Source organism: Coenobita brevimanus, chromosome 82, assembly GCF_032717465.1.
Source record: "Coenobita brevimanus isolate Jiangsu-jjx chromosome 82, ASM3271746v2, whole genome shotgun sequence".
Taxonomy (NCBI): Eukaryota; Metazoa; Arthropoda; class Malacostraca; order Decapoda; family Coenobitidae; genus Coenobita; species Coenobita brevimanus.
The window spans coordinates 20,429,785-20,451,166 of record NC_137035.1 but is presented as its reverse complement, the minus strand read 5'-3'; the positions used below and the strand labels follow the sequence as shown (position 1 = coordinate 20,451,166).

The 21,382-nt window shown below is 42.3% G+C and overlaps 1 protein-coding gene across 1 annotated transcript in view; it reads right to left on the bottom strand.

The window, feature by feature from the left end:
* The window catches only part of Mdr50 (Multi drug resistance 50), a 74,471-nt gene that overhangs the window by 3,120 nt on the left and 49,969 nt on the right, over window positions 1-21,382 (bottom strand). Inside the window, exons 18-23 of the mRNA XM_080279986.1 lie at window positions 17,876-18,079; window positions 11,690-11,819; window positions 7,157-7,268; window positions 2,739-2,895; window positions 1,139-1,336; window positions 227-433 (exon numbers count right to left, since the gene is read on the bottom strand). Of these exons, the coding sequence (XP_080136112.1) occupies window positions 227-433; window positions 1,139-1,336; window positions 2,739-2,895; window positions 7,157-7,268; window positions 11,690-11,819; window positions 17,876-18,079 (1,008 nt within the window). The remainder of the gene's footprint in view (window positions 1-226; window positions 434-1,138; window positions 1,337-2,738; window positions 2,896-7,156; window positions 7,269-11,689; window positions 11,820-17,875; window positions 18,080-21,382) is intronic.

Here is a 21,382-nt window from a genome sequence, read left to right as displayed (position 1 = left end):
GACAAACTAGAGTATGTCATTGTGCAATAAGGTTTATAAAAGCCCTCACAGCCCAGATACAAAGTGGGGATCCTGTTTTTGGCTCAGTAATGCTCATGGACCACAAGGGCCCAAATTCAAACTCTGTCTGGTACAGTAATTAACTCAATGAGTCTCATTCAACCTTAGCAACGGACTGAAGGAATTAATATCTAGTGCACTTTTTGAGAATTTAATCAATACATACCTCAGGAAGTGAGTCTATGAAGGTGTGAATGTTCGCCTGTTTGGCAGCAGTAATAATTTCCTGCTTTGTGACCGTTCGAGAGTTGTCCCCATATGCTATATTCTCCCCTATGGTGCGGTCAAATAGCACTGGCTCCTGGGACACCAGACCCAACTGCCCTCGTGTCCACCCAATATTTACACTCTGGATATCCTGATTGCTGATGCACTGGAAAACAAATGGATAATGTACATTACTATCTATAATCAAACATCTCATTGTCCCATCAAGTGAACAAGACCCTGGAGCTAAGCTACTTAGTCCACACACTTACGGTGAGTAGAATTAAATTAGTTATTAAACTTAACCACTCCTTAGATGTAAGCCCTTATGGATCACATCCACTTCGAGCACTGTAACCCACTAAACTACTTCACATCCAATTGATTATAGTGTTACTAACCAATGTAATAATGTTTCCTTAGTTAAATAAGCCATATGAATTGTTACTAAGTGTAATAATTTAAAAGTAGCAGTACCAGTAAATCATATGAGTGACTGATGGTGCATTACACTTAGCAAACTTATGCATCCAAGATATCAAAGACAGTACTTCCTACTGGATACATTACACAGCTGACTCTATTCATTTGTGCAAACATAGAATATATATAATATATATATATATATATATACAAAATTCAACCAATCAACTTGATCCCCTGTCATCAATCTCTATACGCTGCTTGTTCAAACACAGCACATATCATGCCCATCAAAGCTTACAGGTATATTATCCATACACAGTTTACTACACTTCTATCACTACATTATCATACCTCCATCTACTCATGCCTTACTGGCACTTTGTGTTTTCTTAGTGTTCAGCTTGAGATACAAAAACTCTAGCAAAAGTTTCTAAAAAGAGCTAACCAGTTCCCCTTTGTTGAGATCGTAGAATCGCTCAAGCAGGCTGATAATTGTAGATTTTCCACAGCCCGATGCCCCAACAAGAGCAAGAGTTTTACCACGTTCCACACTAACACTCAGCCCCATTAGGATCTTCTCATTAGGCCGGGTTGGGTATGCAAAATGTCCCTCCTTCATCTCCACTCTTGACACAGGCCCACTCTGCAACAAAATATACACCTTAAAGATGTCTGGCTGATCTTACACACAATTTTAATCCTTTCCTGTCATGGGTGCTTGTAAAAAATTGCTGTGGCATGTGACTTTAGCTGAAGCGCTGTATGAACAGTCGCATAGATGTGTTTTACTACTGAACATAGCAAAGTTACTATTCACTGCAAAGAGCTTCTTCATTCGTCAACCTGTCCCTTCATGTCACTCCACATGCTCCTCTCAAGTAACTCATTTCCGCTGCTCTCACTCTTGACTTGTTCCCCTCTTACAAGGTCCACGCCTCGCTTCCATACGTCAGGGTAGGGATCACAATGCTATCATGCAGTGACTTCTTAACTTCCATACTCACCTCCCTACTTCTCATCACTGCTTTCAGTGAACCAACAACCTTCCTTCCCTGTTGTACCCTTTCATGCACTTCATCTTCCAAAGTTCCATCCTTACTCATCACACTACCCAAGTACAGTACTTGAATGCACTCACATTCTCCATATCCTCACCATCCAACCTCACTGTACATTCTGTGACTTCATTCCTTTCAAACACCATAACTTTACTTTTGTTTACATTAACTTTCAGCTTCCTCCTCCTACACACTGTCCCAAATTCATTCACCAAACCTTGCAACTCCCATTCATCTTCACTCAACAATACTGTATCATCAGCAAACAGCAACACCAGAATCTTCCAATTCTCACCCTCATTCATCAGAGCCATCCCCACATCCACTGCCCTACCTTGCACCTCCTTTACAACCCCATCCATGTATATATTAAACAGCCATGGATATATCACACAACCCTGTTTCAGTCCCACACTGAGATCAAAGAACTCACTCAGCTCACCATCCACTCGCACTGTAGCCCTAGCTCCCTCGTACATACTCTTAACATTCAACAATTTCCCATCCACTCCATGTATTCTTAATACCTTCCACACACCTTGCCTATCTATTCTGTCATAAGCTTTCTCCAAGTCCATGAAGGCAGCATACACTTTCTTTCTCTTCTCTAGATACTTCTCCACTAAACATCTTAGAACTAATATCTGATCTACACACCTTTTTCCTTTCCTAAATCCCCCTTGTTCTTCTCCAACTAGCTCCTCTGTTATAAGCCTAACCCTATCAATGAGTATTCTACCATATAATATACAGCATAATATTTGGAATCTCACAATTCATAATTTCCCGTAATGGTATTATAAGATATAATATGTCTTGATATATGATTCATGTTACTGTCCATAAGTAATGCTAAGTGTATTCTAAACTGTTCTGAGTAATTCTGATGCACCAAGAAAACTGATGACCTGCATCAAAGGTGTTCACTGAAGGATTAACCAGTAAAAAACTAATCTCAGTTTTAACTTATTAGAAAGCTGAACTCACCAGTCTACGGCCAACGTCTGGTGAAGCATCGATGAGTGGTTTGCGATCCAACAGCTTAAAGATGTGGCCGGCTGCTACTTTGGCCTTGGGGTAATTGGGAGCAAATGCCACTGCCTGTCCCACCATCATTGTACCCAAAATTAAGGCCTCGGCTACCCTGAGGGCATTAAACAAATTGTAGTAAAATCCTTCCTATGTTGTCAGTCTTGCATATTACCTTTTATTCCTGGTCATATCTTTTTTTCACTCTACATGTTCCTTTGTAGGAGGCATCCAAAAGACCAAGCCTTCGGCCATCTTAGGACACCACACTGATATTTTGGGGATATGAGGAATCAGTCCAGTCTCAAAGACAAGAGAAAGGTGTGTTTACAATGCTTTAAAAGGCAAGAAACATTCCTCCAATACCGTCAAATGTTTTTTCTGCTCACTCAAAGTGAGTAAAGGGAACTGCTGTACATATATGAACTGTTAACCTTTCAGTCTGGTGAGATATTTTTTGCAGTTTATCCTTGGAATTCTATCTAAATGAGGTACAAGGTAGGGCGGTGGATGCTGGGGTGGCCCTGGTGAGAGAGGGTAGTGTTTGGAAACTCCCTGCACTGTTGTTTGCAGATGATACTGTGTTGTTGAGTGAAGACAAAGGGGAGCTGCAAGGCTTGGTGGATGGGTTTGGGAGAGTGTGTAAGAAACGGAATCTAAAGGTGAATGTAGGGAAGAGTAAAGTGATGGCCTTTGAGAGAGGTGAAGTGAGTGAATGTACGATGAGGTTGGATGGTCAGGAAATGGAAAATGTGAGTATGTTTAAGTACTTGGGAAGTGTGATGAGTAAGGATGGAAGTTTGGAGGGTGAAGTGCTTGAAAGGGTACAACAAGGAAAAGAGGTTGCTGGTTCCTTGAAAGCAGTGATAAGAAACAGGGAAGTGAGCATGGAAGTGAAAAAGTTACTACATGACAGTATTGTGATACCAACTCTAACGTATGGAAGTGAAGCTTGGACATTGTTGGAAGGACACAAGTCAAGAGTGACAGCAGTGGAAATGAGTTATTTAAGAGGAGCTGTGGAGTCACATGGAGAGACAGGCTGACAAATGAGGATATAAAGGAGCATTGTGGTGTGGATGTGGATGTGATAGGAAGCATTAGGAGGAACACACTGAGGTGGTTTGGCCATGTGGAGAGGAAGGAGGGTGAGAGACTGACGAGGAGAGTGTATGTGAGTGAGGTGGAGGGGGGGAGAGGGAGGGGGAGGCTGCAGATGAGATGGAGGGGATGGGGTGGAGAGGTATATAAGAGAGGGGGATGTGAGATGGGAGCAGGGCAGTGAAATGGCGGGGGACAGGGCGACATGGAGGCGATTTGTTTGTGGCCACCCCATACGGGATTGAGGCGTCTGGCAATAGACAGATAGATAGATCCATCTATCTATTGCTAGACAGCTCAATCCCACCAGGGATGGCCACAAACAAATCACCTCCACATTGCTCTGTCCCTGCCATTTCACTGCCCTCCACCCACCTAACATCCCCCTCTCTCATATACCTCTCCACTCGATCCCTCCATCTAATCCTCGGCCTCCCCCTCCCTCTCCATCCCTCCAACTCACTTACATACACTCTCCTCATTACTCTCTTGCTCTTTATCCTCTCCACATGGCCAAACCACCTCGATGTATTTCTCTTAATGCTTTCTATCACATCCACATCCACACCACACTGCTCCTTCACTTCTTCATTTGTCAGTCAGTCTCTCCATGTGACTCCACGTGCTCCTCTCAAATAACTCATTTCCACTGCTCTAACTCTTGGCTTGTGTCCATCCAACAAGGTCCAAGCTTCATTTCCATACATTAGAGCTGGTATCACAATCCTATCATACAGCAATTGCTTTCAAAGAACGAGCAACATTTCTTCCCTGCTGTACCCTTTCAAGCACTTCATCCTCCAAGCCTCCATCCTTACTCATCACACTATCCAAGTATTGTACTTAAATGCACTCACATTTTCCATTTCCTTATCATCCAACCTAACTGTACATTTAGTGACCATTTCTCTCAAAGACCATAACTTCACTCTTCCCAACATTCACCTTTAGATTACGTTTCTTACACACACTTCCAAACTCATTCACCAAGCCTTGCAGTTCCCCTTCATCTACACTTAACAATACAGCATCATCTGCGAACAACAATACAGGAAGTTTCCAAATTCTGCTCTCTCTCATTAGGGCCACTCCAACATCCACTGCCCTACTTTGTATCTCTTTTATAACCCCATCTATTTACAGACTGAACAACCATGGAGACATGACACATCCCTGTTTCAATCCAACCTTCAAATAGAAAAATTTACTCAGCTCGTTATCCACATGCATTGCAGCCTTAGCACCCTCATACAGACTCTTCATGGCATTCAATAACTTCCCATTTACTTCATATAGTCTTAATCCATCTATCCATCTATAGCCTGACGTCCTAATCCCACAAAGGGTGGCCGCAGAAAAAATGCCTCCAAGTCGCTCTGTCACCCACCATTTGACTACCCTCCTCCAACTCACTCCCCCCTCCCTCATATACCTCTCAACTCCATCCCCCCACCTCATCCTCGGTCTACCCCTCCCTCTCCCTCCCTCCACCTCACCTTCATACACCCTCTTAGCCAGTCTTTCAATCTCCAATCTCTCCACATGTCCAAACCACCGCAGTGTATTTCTCCTAATTCTCAACCACATCCACATCTACCCCACAACGTTCTTTCACTTCTTCATTCGTCAACCTGTCCCTCCATGTCACTCCACATGCTCCTCTCAAGTAACTCATTTCTACTGCTCTCACTCTTGACTTGTTCCCCTCTTGCAAGGTCCATGCCTCACTTCCATACGTCAGGGTAGGGATCACAATACTATCATGCAGTGACTTCTTAACTTCCATACTCACCTCCCTATTTCTTATCACTGCTTTCAGTGAACCAACAACCTTCCTTCCCTGCTGTACCCTTTCACACATTTCTTCCCCCAAGGTTCCATCCTTACTCATCACACTACCCAAGTACGGTACTTGAATGCACTCACATTCTCCATATCCTCACAATCCAACCTCACCGTGCATTCTGTGACTTCATTCCTCTCAAACACCATAACTTTACTCTTGTTTACATTAACTTTCAGCTTCCTCTTCCTACACACTGTCCCAAATTCATTCACGAAGCCTTGCAACTCCCATTCATCTTCACTCAACAATACTGTATCATCAGCAAACAACAACATCGGAATCTTCCAAATCTCACCCTCATTCCTTAGAGCCAGCCCCACATCCAGCGCCCTACCTTGCACCTCCTTTACAACCCCATCCATGTATATATTAAACAGCCATGGAGACATCACACAACCCTGTTTCAGTCCCACACTGAGATCAAAGAACTCACTCACGCACCGTAGCCCTAGCTCATTCATACATACTCTTCACAGCACTCAGCAATTTCCCCTCCACTCCATATATTCTCAATACCTTCCACATACCTTGTCTATCTATTCTGTCATAAGCTTCCACAATCCTTGTCTGTCCACCCTGTCATATGCTTTCTCCAAATCCATGACGGCTGCATACAACTTCTTTCCCTTCTCTGGAAACTTTTCCACTAAAAACCTATGAATGAAAATCTGATCTACACAACCTCTTCCCTTCCTAAAACCTCCCTGTTCCTCATCAACTAATTCCTCTATTATATCCCTAACTCTGTCAATAATTATCCTACTGTATACTTTTCCTATTACTCTAAGACAAATCCCCCTATGATTGCCACACACTTCAATTTCCCCTTTTCCTTCATACATAGGAATAATTACACCTGACTTCCAATCCTCCAAGACTCTACCTTCCTCCCAGGCCAATCTGCACATCCTCCATATCCATTCTACTACTATCTCTCCCCCAGTTTTCAGCATTTCACCAAACACTCCATCAATTCCTGGGGCTTTCCCCATTCTGAGTTTCTTCATTGCTTCCACTGCTTCCATCCTACTGATCTTTTCCTCCCCTCTCACCACCCTCCTTCTCCCAGCCATTCCCAAGCCACTTATACAAGCTTTACTTTCGTTCTCTATGTTTAACTGTTTCTTAAAGTATTCTCTCCATCTGCTCACTTTTGCTTTCTTCTCCACAATCAATCTACCAGTTTTATCTTTCACTTCCCTACTGACTTCTTTATTACCCTGTCTTGGAGTTACCAGACGATATTCAGGCCAGGAGGACACTCTAACAGTGAAGGGAATAATGAAGACTGTATCCAATCCCTCCAGTTAAAAAATCTCTCTTCTCTTTAGCTAATTATAACTGTTTGGCAGTAGCAACAATTATGTCACTGGGCTGAAGGAAAAAACAAAAAACTCTGTAAACTAAACACACACTGAAATGCTCTTACTTGAAGACTTTATCAAATGAGATGGCATCAACGTTGACGAGGTAACCACCATAAAACATTGTGACAGCATAGGCAAAGAACGGAATAGCCTGAGAGAACCCAAAAGTGGCTCCTGAAAAAAAAAAAAAAAAATAGAATCACAAGAAATGTAACAAGGTAAACATTCTTATCATCACCATCATTGTGACCATATTTTCCACCTAAAATCTGAAGTAGGATATAATAACAGGGTCAGAGAAACTACAAATATGTGAGAATTATCAACACCATGTCCTATTAAATGCACCACACAATCAATCACACATCACTAAAGCCCTTGGAATGCTGTCCACACTTCATAAGCTGTGCCATTTCCATATATATATATATATATATAGTAATCACTCCAATATCCGACATAATAGAGTTATTGGTAGGTCCGGTTATTGGTTTTGTCCGGATATTGGGCCCCAGCTTATGGACTTGTACTTATGGACCCTAACTCAGAGAAACACCTATACAACTCCCTCTGGACATGCATAGCACCTATTTAAGACCCAAATCACACCAATAAGGCACATAAATGACTGAAATAAATGCAAAAGAAACATAAAATGAGGGTTTAGAAGTATGTTCATACATTAAAAAACATTCTGGTACTTATGGACCCTAACCTAGCCTAACTCAGAAAAACACGTTCCTACTGCACATGCATAGCTACTAACACCCTATTCACACCAATAAAGGACATTAAAGAGTGAAATGAGGTAAGTATTGTATGGAAAAAAGTACAGTATGAAACATTCTGGCTACTTACAGCAAGTCCCTGGCCACCTCGATGAATAACCGCCTCCTCTCGGACTCTGACAATAAGAACGATTTCCTGAAGCACTTGCAGTACGCTGTTCCTGAAGTCTTGCACTGAACTTGGTCAATAACACACAGAAGTCCGTTCTCTTCACAGTGTGCACTTTTGTCTAAATAATGCTCCATTGTAACTTACTAAGTGTTGCACTTTAACTTTTCCCATTCTTTTCATTTTCCAAAGCCAAAACAAACAAGTCTATTTACGTTAAATTTTTTTTCTATAGTCTTTTCTCTCACAACTTTAAATCCTTAACACAACACACTGTTTTTTTCACTGCACAACACTCAAAATTCCCGTGTGGTCTAGTGGAGAAGTTCGTGCTGTTTATTCACTGTCAGAGTCCGAGAGTATCACTGGTAGGCGAACTAGGGGTGCATCGCTGGGTCGTGGTGATGGCGTACCCACTGCAGAGGACTCTGAAGACAGCCGCAAACTCACGTCGAGCAGTGACTCCACCGTGGATGATGTGCTGGGCTGTGGCTCGGAGCATGAGGGCCTGTCTTGGGGAGGCAACGGAGTGGAGCCAGGGCTCGGCACAGCGGGGGTCACGGGCCCGAAAAAACTGTCAATGGTTGATTGACGCAATGACCGACGATTCTGACAATTGATGATGCGCTGCCTGAAAGCACGCACTTCCTCCACGAGTCCCAAGGGCCCCATCTCCCTGTCGCAGTCCGGGTGTTCCAGGTAGTCTAGGACAAACTCTAGATGTTCCCGGAGTGCGCTCAGCTTGGGGTTGGCTGGAGTAGTGTTCTGCTGAGAGGAGTCCGCATCATCGTCGCCTTCAGCGTCAGAATCTTCAAGTTCGGTACTGACACCTGCAACCGAAGACGCGATCTCGATATCAGACAACGTCTGATACCCAGGATCGCCCTCGTCGTCATCCAACCACTCACGAACATCGTCCACATCTACATTGTCGCTGTGCGTACGTAGCCGTGCATGGAAGTCGTCCACGTCAAACCCTAGAAAATCGTACTCCATATCTGTTCCGAGAAGCAGACGAGACCAACCATTTTCCAGAGTTTTCACAGGGACTTCCTTCCATGCACTAGCCCAGTTGTACAGCGCAGACTTGATGTTGTAGCGGCGAAGGTTTTCCAAAGTCCGCTTGCCTCGCGAGTCCCGTCCCTCCCTGCGCTCGTCCTCGTCCTCGAGAACAACCATCACCTCGTCCAGGAACTTCCGACAGTATAGGCACTTTGTTGCCACGATCACTCCATGGTCCATTGGTTGGATGAGAGCAGTCGTATTAGGTGGCAGAAACATGCACCTAATACGGCCATTTTCAGCAACCAAGTCCTTGTCGCACGGGTGGGCAGGTGCATTGTCGAGTAGATTGAGGGCCTTTACCTGGTCGCGTGGGATTCCCAGTGTCTTCGTCTGGTAATGGATGACCTCCTTGGCGAAGTGACGGTGAAACCAGTCTTTGAAGATCACAGCTGTGAACCATGCCTTCAAAGAATGGTACCAGACGACAGGAAGGACATCCATCACCCCACGAAGGCACCGAGGCTGCTTTGCGCGGCCAACAACAACGAGCTTAAGCCGGTGCATGCCGTTAGCACTGGCACAACACAAAGCAGATATCCGTTCCTTGGAAAGCTTGCGGCCAGGTACATGCTTCTCCGTCTCCTTGGCTAGAGTGTTCGTTGGCAGCGAGCGATAGAATAGGCCAGTTTCGTCAGCGTTGTAGACTTGACCGAGAGTTAGGCCCTCCCTGTCGATCAAGCCTTTCACCTTGTGCCGAAACTCGTCAACTCCATCCTCGTTAGCGTCCAATGCTTCACCATGTGCTTTACGGTTGGTAAGGCCATGCCGCAACTTGAACGCGAAGAGCCAACCCTCGGATGCCTTGAAGTCTAGGGCGTCGTGAAGCCTGGCGAACTTCTCAGCAGCAGCCTTCAGCTCCGTTCCACGTACCATCACACCAGCAGCACGTTGTTGTCGATACCAAATCAACGTGGATCGGTTGATTTCTGCAAACTTGGGGGTAAACATAACCTTCCTTTTCCACGTTGCGTTTGCTTCTCGACGAGAAGTCAGCCATGTACTGCATGAGTTTGTCTCGGGACCTCTTGATATCGACCAAAGTAGACCGGGCCAGGTTAAACTCGCGGAGAATGCGGGAAGAAGACCACCCCGCATCTATTTTCTCCAATATCTCCCTCTTCTTCTCCAGAGTCAACACCACTCTCTTCCTTTTCTCAGGTGGCGGGGCCATCATCACACACACTAAGAGGAGGCCCGAGAGCAGCAGGAGGCCCTACAGCAGGTAGGGCACCACCACAAAAGCGATCACGTGGGCAGCCATTATGATGAGCGTACACTCGCGGTGAGAGACAGGTGGAAAGTGGGGAGGATGCAGCGGCGCTCAATCGGATGTCGGAGGAATGACGCGCCAAAACAATGCTCTCCCGCGACGCGCACGGTAAGTTCAAGTTACAGACGGGAAAAACTTTTTTTTTTGGGGGGGGAGGGGGGGGGGGTCGGACCATTTTGGGAATGTTGGATCCCAGGACGATTATGTCCGGGTAGTGGGGATGTTCGGTTATTGGGCGTCCGGATATTAGAGTGATTACTGCACATATATATATATATATATATATATATATATATATATATATACATCAATCCATCCATCCATCATCCAATCCCATGTTGCCCTTTAAGGAGCATAGAAGCCCGGGGCTAGGCAAGTTGGTCCTGACATTTAAGATGTTAACACTGTTCCGCGAGCCGTACTACTAGGAAGGTAAGGTCACTTGCGGGACACAGACGACAGGTCAACTATGTAGTGAGGCGTTCGTCTCAGTGGCGTCGCTCTTTAAAAACACTTGGAGAAGTGATAGCGAGGGATGGGAAGGGAGAGGGATAGAGGGAGGAGACACTAGTTGTTGATTTTTTAAAAATTATTATTTCTCAACTGACCAAGGCTGAACAGGTTCCTCAGAGATTCAAAGCCCAACCTGATTGCGTTTATACTAGCGAGAGTCATCAGACTGGGGTGAGGGAAAGGATATGGACTATAGTTGCGGCGTGCGACACTGAAATTGTTGTTATCATGTCCTGGCAACCTACCCATCAACAATGTGTCCGATTTCTTGTATACTGTAATATGATACGCATGTGATTCGTGTATAATATGTTCGTGTATAATAATATTCGTGTATAATATATTCGTGTATAATATAATACAAAATCAGATACACTGCTGACAAGTAAGTTGCCAGGGTACGATAATGACATCCTCAGAGTCATGTGCCGCGATTACAGAAGTAAATGCGGAGTCCATCCCACAAATCCTGGTGACTAGGCAAGAGCCTTGATTTCATGGCCTTTCGGACAAGAATTCAACTAACTAATGTCAGAATATAAGAGCAAATACCTTAGATAAATTAGTGACTGGATCAACAAAAACCACCATCAATAAAGGCATAACAGATGAGAGAAATATTGTTGCAAGCGAGGCAAATATCTGGAAGCAGGAGAGAGAGAGAGAGAGAGAGAATCTACCAAATTAAATATTGTGGCATTCACTCACCATTCAAGCTCTTGGAATCCAGACTCCACCTCACAAGCATTATCATCCACACCTACATGCTTCACACTACCCATCAGCCACAATCAGTTCAATGACTATCACGTCACCATGAAAAAATAAAACAGCAGACACTCATATCTACCTCTGACATGTGACTTCTGGAGGGCCTTCTTATGAGGTCCAAGGAGGGCTTCAGAGTACATGGTAGTGAAGTGCTTCTCCTTGTGTAAGCTGGCCACTGTGCGGATGTTTGTGATTGCTTCTATGGCGATCTACAAAATTCACAGGAAGAGTTTTCATTGCTATGTATGTCACTTAATGGGAAACAATTTTTTTTTTTTCTCTCTCTCTCTCTCTCACACACACACACACACACACACACACACACACACACACACACACACACAATGGAGTGGGGGAAAAATATCTAGGAGAAATATCTTTATGAAAATATGAGGAGGGAGTCAGAAACCATGTTCCTAAATTTGCTGCAAAAAAGGAAGACAGAAAGGCTGAGTTAATAAAAGATGTAGGGAGGCATTTGACATCAGGATGAGAGCATGGGATAAAGTACAAAAAAGATATACTGAAAAAGCTTGGAAAGAGTACAAAGAAGTAAGAAATGAATATGTAAAAGTAAGAAGCAGGAGGAACAAAAATACAAAAAGGAGATCGTTAATAAAAGCAAGAAAGAACCCAAGCTGTTCTACAGGTTTGTTAATAGTAAAATGAGAACAAAGAACAGCATAGTGAGACTGAGAGATGCTGATGTAATATATAAAAAGGAAGAGGAAATGTGTAACATAATGAATGATAAACTGCAGTCAGTACTTGTAACAGAAGAGAAATTTCTAGAGCCTGTAACAGAGATGCAACCCTTGAAACTGGAAATAATAGTACTGTAGTTGAGAGAAATGAGATACTTCAGCTGACAAAGGATACAGATGTGAGAAAGGCATTGGGACCAGTTGAAGTAGCTGGCTGGATCTTGAAAGAATGTGCAGACCAGTTAGTGAGGCATATCTATGATGTTATAAGGTTTTCCATAGAAAGTGGGGAGCTGCCTACTGAGTAAATATAGTTCCGATTTATAAAAGTGGGGACAGGGAGGGCCCGCTTAGCTATAGACTGGTCTCCCTTATTAGTATAGTCTGCACTCTATTTGAAAATGTCATTAGAAAGAAGATGGATAAAATTCCTTGAAGGGCATATGGTGATAACGTCCAGGCAATCTGGATTTAGAGAAGGGCTGTCTTGTGTTACGAACTTGTTGAGCTTCTAGAGTAAATTGATAAACATTGTTCAAGAAAGGGAAGGATGGGCAGTTTCTATTTACCTGGATTTAAAGAAGGAATCCTTCTTTCCTTCCATCCTCTTCTGTCTTTCCTTCATTTTTTCCCTCATCCTTCTGTCTATGGATGACTTTACACTCCTTCTTCTGTCTTTCTTTCCTTCATTCTTTCCTCTTCCTTCTGCCTGTGGGTTACTCTACACTGAGTGACAAGCCAAATGGTTTACTGTACGCCAGGAAACCATTTACTATGCTGGGTGGTAACCATATAACCAAATTTTGGTGCCTGGTTTGTTTAGTGAGTAATTACGGCACTGCAATCAGAATGAGCTGGTGAAGGTTTATATCCAAGGAGTGGTTAGGGCTTATTGCTTATGTAATGCCACTCAGGGATGAGTGAGGCTGGTCACTCTCATCTTAAATGTCAGGACCTACTTGCTTAGCCCCAGGGTCCTTCACTCCTCATGGGGAAATGTAGGATTGGATGATGAATGAATGAATGAATTAATTAAAGAAGGCTTCTGACAGAATGCCACACAGATGATTATTATTGAATTTGAAAACCTATGGAGGTGTACATGGGAAATTGTTGAACTGGACCAAAAATTATTTACTCAGCTGCTGAAGGTTCACTGGGAGTGATAGGACGAGTGCGTGATTTTTACCATTCAGTACAGAGGCAGACGGACATTTTAGCTCTGCGTCAGGACGACTCATTTGTCCCTTGTTATTGTTCTTTGTTTTGGCGGTTATTTCTTAATGTTTAATATACCTCGGGTATTTGTAACAGTTAACCTTAAGCATTTTGCTTGTCTGTTTCTATTAGTTGTGTAAAAGAGGAACTATCTCTCTCAGTGTTAGGGTTTTGGATTTATTACCAATAAGCTAGAGGAATAATGATGTCTAGCTTGAACTGCTATTTGTCAATAATTTTATATTCAGTTACATGAAAGATATCAAGGAACCTTATCAGTATAAAAGAGAGAACTGTACCTATATCTGTATACTTCCTTTAACTTAATTTATTATGAGGGTATAGTTTTTGAAGCTTGCTTTGCTACATAATGTTTCATTGGTTCAATGAGCCACACCACCAGGCAATGAAGTTGACGATGTGGAAAGGCTCAGAGGAGGAAGGGAAAAAGCTAGAGCGTCCCATAGTGGACAGGGCTGTGTGTCTAGGAGCCGCTTTGTGCGGAAGAAACTTACAGAATTAACTTAGCACACTGTACTGGAGTAGCCAGAGTGTTTGAGTCCATTTATTGGTGATGTATATTTGTACATAAACTTACACATTAAGTAAACAGGAAGCAGAAAATTGGGACGTTTTCCTCCACCACCACACCAGTTGCCTGTGAGAACATGACACGCTGGTTGTGGGCCCAGCAGCCACGATATCGAATGTTTGGACACATCAGCCGGCTGGCCAAAGTTTTCAGGCAATTTTATGTCCAGATAATAGCGAGTAAATTCGGATAATGATTTAATAGAGCCAAGGTCCTGTATCCACATACTGGACACATCCAGATAATTGAGGGATCACTGATAGAAGAGAGATAAAGATGTAACAATGCAGCTACGAGACAGATGTTGAAAGGAGCCAATAAGAGGAGGAGAGTTCTGTCTATCTATTCTTACAGCTTTGTTCTGAATTTTATCCAGCTGTTTTTGTGCACCCTCTCCACATCCACTCCACATGGGAGAGCAATATTCCAGCTGAAAGTGCATACGATTCTTGTCATGTCACTGATGAGCAGTATAGCCACCTGCTCATCAGTGAAGTAGTTGTGGATTCTATACAATAATCCAAGTTTCTTCAAAGTGGTTTTAGCTAGTGATCTAACATAAGAGGTCCAACTGAGGGTATTCTTAAGCAAAACACCATGAATTTCAATACTATGTGAAATAGGAATATTAGTGGCATTGAAGGTAATCCAGGAATTTGGCACTACCTGTCTATTAGTAAATTGTATATATCTGTATATGGTTTTCCTAGCATTAAATGAGACAGTTACTTTGTCCCCATTCAGTAACCTTAGACTGCTTTATGGAGATTGCTGTACTAAGTAGCAAGTTAGAGATATTAAACTTTGCGAATGGGTGTTTAAGTGTGAAGGACCTGTGAAGTGTTGAGTCATCAGCATATGAGTGAACAGGGCTATGGGTGATAAATAAGAAATCATTAATGTGAATTAGTGGAGAAGGGAGAAAAAATGAGCAGATGAAGAGAACACTTTAAGGATCTGTTGAATACACAGAATGAAAGTAATGCAAGTATAAGTGGCTGAGGAATGGCTGGGAGAAGGAGGAGGGTGAGAAGAGAGGAAGAAATCAGTAGGATGGAAGTAGGGGAAGTAATGAAGAAAGTCAAAATAAGGAAAGCCTCAGGAACTGATGAAATGTGTGGTGAAATGCTGAAGCAAGGGGAAGAGATAGTAGTAGAATGGATATAGATGATGTGCAGATTGGCCTGGGAGGAAGGTAGAGTCCCGGAGGAATGGAAGTCCATCCATCCATCATCTAATCCTATGCGCCCCATTAGGAGCATAGAAGCCTGGAGCTAAGCAAGTTGGTCCTGATATTTAAGATGAGGGTGAAATAATTCCCTTGAACAAAGGATATGAGAAAAAAGAAGAGTGTGGTAATTATAAAGGCATTTGTCTTCTTAGTGCAGTTGGAAAAGTATATGGTAGGATACTTATTGACAGAATTAGGGAAATAACAGAGGAATTAGTTGGAGAAGAACAGGGAGGTTTTAGGAAGGGAAGACGTTGTGTAGATCAGATATTCAATCTTAAGTTTTGGTGGAAAGGTATCTAGAGAACAGAAAGAAGTCGTATGCGGCCTTCATGGAGTTGGAGAAAGCATAAATAGGAAGCTCCTGAATGCTGTAAAAAGTATGTATGAGGGGGCTAAGGCTGCACTGTGTGTTATATATAGAAAATTCTATGAATTATATGAAACACGAATCTAAAATTATATCCCTCAGCACAAAGAAACAGAAATAAGAATAAAGAAGTGGTGTAACACAATGTAAAAAAAACAAAAGTGAAAAGAGATTTGCTGTGGAATAGATACAGAAGACACAAGAGTAGGAGGGCATATAACAACTATAAAAAGGCAAGAAATGATTATACAAGGATAAGGAGAGAAGCTCAAAGGCAGTTTGAGGAAAACATTATACATAAAAATAGTGATCAATTTAAGCTATTTTACACCTACATCTGAAGCAAAACCAAAGTTAAAGATAAAATACAGTCCATCATGGATGAGGGGATGACAATATCCAAGCAAAAGATATCTGCAAAGTTCTTAAAAAAAATTTCCAGTCAGTTTTTACTGAAGAAAGTAATTTTGAGAGAGATGATAAGGAACATGCATGCCCACACGTATTAGCGGAAATACGATTATCAGAACAAGAGGTAAAAAGGAAGGGTTGAGTACATGAGACAAAGAAAAGGCAAACAGTCCTAATGAAATTTCAGGTTGGGTCCTACATGAATGTGCAGAAGAGTTAAGAAGACCAATATACTTACTATTCAAGGAATCCTTAAGTCAGGGTAAACTACCTGATATATGGAAGAGAGCAATCATTGTTTCCCTATTCAAGAAAGAGAACAGACAGAATACATGCAACTATAGACCAGTATCCCTGACCAGTATTGTAAGTAAGGTACTAGAAAAGCTAATAGGAAAAATTTGGATAAACCTGCTGAAAATATACAATAAGATACCAGAAAGAGAGTTCAGTTTTAGAAATGGAAAATCATATGTTACAAATCTATTCAGCTACTACAACAGGGTTGAAGAAACACTACAGAAAAGAGAGGGATAGGTGGACAGTAACTATTTAAATTTTAAGAAGGCATTTGACAGAACAGCACCAATGATTTATTTAAATTTTAAGAAAGCATTTGACAGAGTACCAGAGTACCACACCAAACATTTATATGGAAACTGTACCATCATGGAGGAATCCAAGGAAAACGAGAACAGTAGTAAGGGGTAATTACTCATCAAGGAGGGAAGTGACTAGTGGAGTTCCACAGGGCTCAATGCAGGCACCAATTATGTTTTTACTGTATATAAATGACATAGACAGCAACACTGGAAATGGAAGCTACCTAAACATGTTTGCTAATGATGCAAAAATACAAATGAGAATTACAAACACAGATTCTTGCAGAGAGCTACAAGAAGAATTAAATAAGCCTCATAAATGGAGCAATAGATGACAAATGCAATTCAATGTGGACAAATGTCATGTAATTAAGTTTGATAAAAGTGGAAAAAGACCTGATTGGGATTATTAGCTAGGAAGTTCAACCCTACACATATCAGAAAAGAAGAAGCTCCTAGGAGTGACTATCAATAACAGAATATCTCCAGTTGGCTACATCAGTGAGAAGGTACAAACCATGCACACACTGCTTGCTAATGAGAATAGCATTCATAAATATAAATGAAGACATGCTGAGAAAGATAATAACATCATTCATCAGACCAACCCTGGAATACACATCAGTGGTCTAGAATCCTAATATCAAAAACACATAGATAAGACCGAAAAAGAACAAAGGGCTGCTACGAGATGGGTACCAAGCTTAAAGGATCTAAGCTATGAAGAAAGACTACAGAAACTGAACCTACTAACATTACAAGTGAGAAGGAAAAGAGGAGACTTGATTCCGCTATATAAATGGATCTCAGAGAAAGAGAAAATAGACATCAATAGGTATATAACCCATGGAGAGGTATCAGCAAGAGAACACTGTAAAAACCTGCATAAAAAGAGAGGTGACAAAGAGGTTAGCAAATTCAGTTTCCAAAATACGGTAACTAATCAGTGGAATACACTATCAAATGAAATAGTGTGTGCCAAAACAATTCATAAATTTAAGGATATGGATGATAAAACTGGTTTAAAATATGGGACAGTATGAGCTTGACTCATTCCTGTAGAGATACAATTAGGTAAGAACAATTAGATAAGGTAACTACACACACACACACACACACACACACACACACACACACCTTGCCAGCATTCTGCAAGGTCTTGTTCTCAGTGACACTCTGGCCCATCAGTATTTTGGACTGGAAATAGACGGCAACAAGGACGAAGGGTATGAAGGGAAAGGACACCAGTCCCAGCCTCCAGTCCAGTACCAGGGCCATGATAATAGATGTCCCAAGGGTAGTGATGGCCTGCACTATGGTACCAATACGTGACCCAGTGGCCTGTGGGTAGAATGTAAGGCATAAGACTAACATAGCTTGATGAAGCACTATATAAATATGATCAGAGTGTAAGAGGTAGAGGCTTAGAGGAACAGCTCACAACAGGGACAAATGTGTCTGTCTATCAACCAGTTTCTTATTACTCCATCAGAAGTGTACAGACCCTGAACTAGGCTACTTAACTGTGATCTAAATGAGAGTGACCAGCAGCCTTCCCCTGGGCAATTATCTGAGCAATAAACCACAGCCCTGCCTTATATGTAAACCCTTATGAGTCATATTGCAGATATAAAAACTGATGAGCAGAGATGAATAGGTGTAAATGAAAGCTGGGTACCACATACTTAACATAGACAGCCATGTATGGTATACACGTTCACACAGTTTTATGGGCAATTAAGGATAACTGATCACTAGGCCCATGAAACATCAAATTCCAACACTGGAAAAGCGATCATCCCCCACTTAATGCTAAACAAACAGGGATAAGTGAGTTTTGTGGACTGCATGTTGTGTAAAGGTGTTCTGTATGAAAGTCAGTGTTTGTAGGTGACATACAAATCGTATATGGTTGGTAGATTAATTCAAGTAACCTATAAACTTCTTCCCTGAAACCAATCCTCAGAGATATCGAACAACCTTGCACTTAATCTCCCTACACCATATACACAGGCAAAATTGGGTTAAGATGACAATCATGATAAGATATATTTCTATATGTAATCTATCTACCCATCCACTGCAATACTATCATTCTTTCCTTTTTTGCCTTATCAGGAGCTGAGGGATCCAGGGCTAGGCTAGAGGCTACTCAGTCTAGCCATTTAGGAAATGGGTGACCAGTCTTGCCTACCTGTGGTTGGCATAAAAAGACCAATAAACCACATCCACTCACTCGATATAGTGCTGCTCTCAGATGCCTGCACTTCCTCTCTGCCTTCTTTCGTTCCTTTCTCCTCTGTCTATCTTTCATTATTTCCTCTTCCTTCTGTCTATGGGTGACTCTACACTGAGTGACATGTCAAATGGCTTCCTGTACACCAGGAAACCATTTACTACACCTGGTGGTAACCAAATAACCAAATTATGGCACCTAGTGGTTTAATGGGTAATTAAGGTACTCCAATCAGATTGAGCCAGTGCAGGTTTATATCCAATGGGTGATTGGGGTTTATTGCTCACGTAATGCCACTTTAGTGGACATTTGTGCCGGGAGGGGGTTGGTGATAGCTAATACCCTCTTCAGGCACAAAATGATCCATAGGTATACATGGCAAGTGATGAGAAGAGTGGGTGGTGAACTGAATGAACGGAAGGCAATGACTGATTATGTATGTCTGGATGAAAGGATGAGAAGGTGTAATTTTTTTTTTTTTTATGCGAAGACGAAGAAACCAAAGGCTGTGAGCCTGCAATTATTGTTCCTTCCAAGAGAAAAACAAAATACAAGAGCGAGCTAAATTCAAGATCCCATCATTTCGAGATGCCTGGACACACTGTTTGAAAGACTGGAGATCATAAAAAGCAGGAAACACAGAAAGAGGGAGACTGTTCCAGAGTTGACCTGTTGCATGAATGAAGGACTGGGAGTAACGGTTAACTCTTGCATTAGAGAGTTGGACAGAGAAGGGATGAGAGCTTGCTGCTAGATGGGTGTTACACGCCCATTGTAGAGGTGGATGAATGCATGCAGGCAGTTCAGAAGACCAGTAACAATTGAAGTAGTAATAGAAAAGAGATAAAGATGCAACAGTGCAACGAAGATACAGAGGTTGAAGTGAGTCAGTAAGAGGAGGAGAGCTAATGAGACGAAAAGCCTCTGACTCGACCCTGTTGAGAAGAGCTGTACATGGAGAGCCTCCCCACACATGAGAGTTGTACTCCACACAGGGGTGGATAAAACCTCTGTATAGAGTCAACAATTGTGCAGGGGTAAAGAAGGAACAGAATCGGCTTAGCACACCTAATCTAATGGAAACAGATTTTGCAAGAGATGTAATATGATCTTACCAAGATAAGTCCCTAGTAAATGAAACCCCAAGCATGTACAAGGATGATGCAGGATTAAGCTGAATATTATTAAACATTAGTGAGTATACCTGTGGAAGATTTTGTCGGATTGATAGGTGTAAAAACTGAGTCTTTGATGCATTAAAAACAACCAGATTATTTTTACCCCAGTCAGAGATACGAGCCAAGTCAGACATTAGGTGTGCCATAGCCTCATCCCTTGCTTGTTGAAGTAACTGCTGAGATGGACGTTGCGAGAACCGAATGGAAAGATGAAGGGTGGAGTCATCAGCGTATGAGTGGATAGGGTTAGATATACAGCTTAGAAGGTCATTGATGAATAAAAGGAAGAGAGTTGGTGATAGGACAGAGCCCTGAGGAACACCACTGTTGATAGAGCTAGGAGAAGAATGATGGCCGTCTACAACAGCGGTTATAGAACAACTAGAAAGGAAGCTAGAGATGAAGGAAAAGATAGAAGCATAGAAACCGTAAGAGGGCCGTTTGGAAATTAAAGATTTATGCCAAACTCAATCGAAAGCCTTAGAGATGTCAAGTGCAATGGCAAAGCTTTCGCCAAAGTCCCGAAAGGAGGATGACCAGGAGTCTGAAAGGTAGGTGAGAAGATCGCCAGTGGAGCGTCCCTGACAGAACCCATACTGACGATCAGAAAGAAGGTTGCGATAGGAAAGATGCTTTAAAATTTTTCTATTAAGAATTGATGTAAAAGCATATAGAGGTTGGGGGAGTGGACTGTCGGAACACCACTTGGTGGTGGACAGAATCGAAATCCAAAGGAAATGGAGAAATAGAAGAAGGGAATAATAGGAGGAAGTACTTCATACAAGGAGGGTAGAAAAGTTACAAGAGGATGGAAAAAGGCAGAATATAAGAGGGAAGTGGAGGAGCGATTGGGTAAACATAGACTGGAGTAGATGGGGGACATGGAAGGTGTGTGCAAGATATTCACAGAAGAAATCTGTGCAGCACATGAGGTGGTGTGTGGAGTGAAGAGAAGATGAAAGGGGGTGCAAGGAACAGCATCGTGGAATGAAGAGTGAGACAGGCTGTGGAACAAAAGAAGAAAGCATATAGTGAGTGGATGGGAAACGGTGGCGTGGAAGAAGTTCACAGATGGAAGAGAGACTTATATGTAGAGCGGAAGAGAGAGGTGAAAAGAATAGTAAAAGAGAGTTTGAAGAGAGTGGGTGAGGAATTTGGCAGGGACTTGAGTTTAAAGTGGAGGGAATGTAAGAAAATGTTCTGGAAAGAGGTAAAAAGAGTCAGACAGGA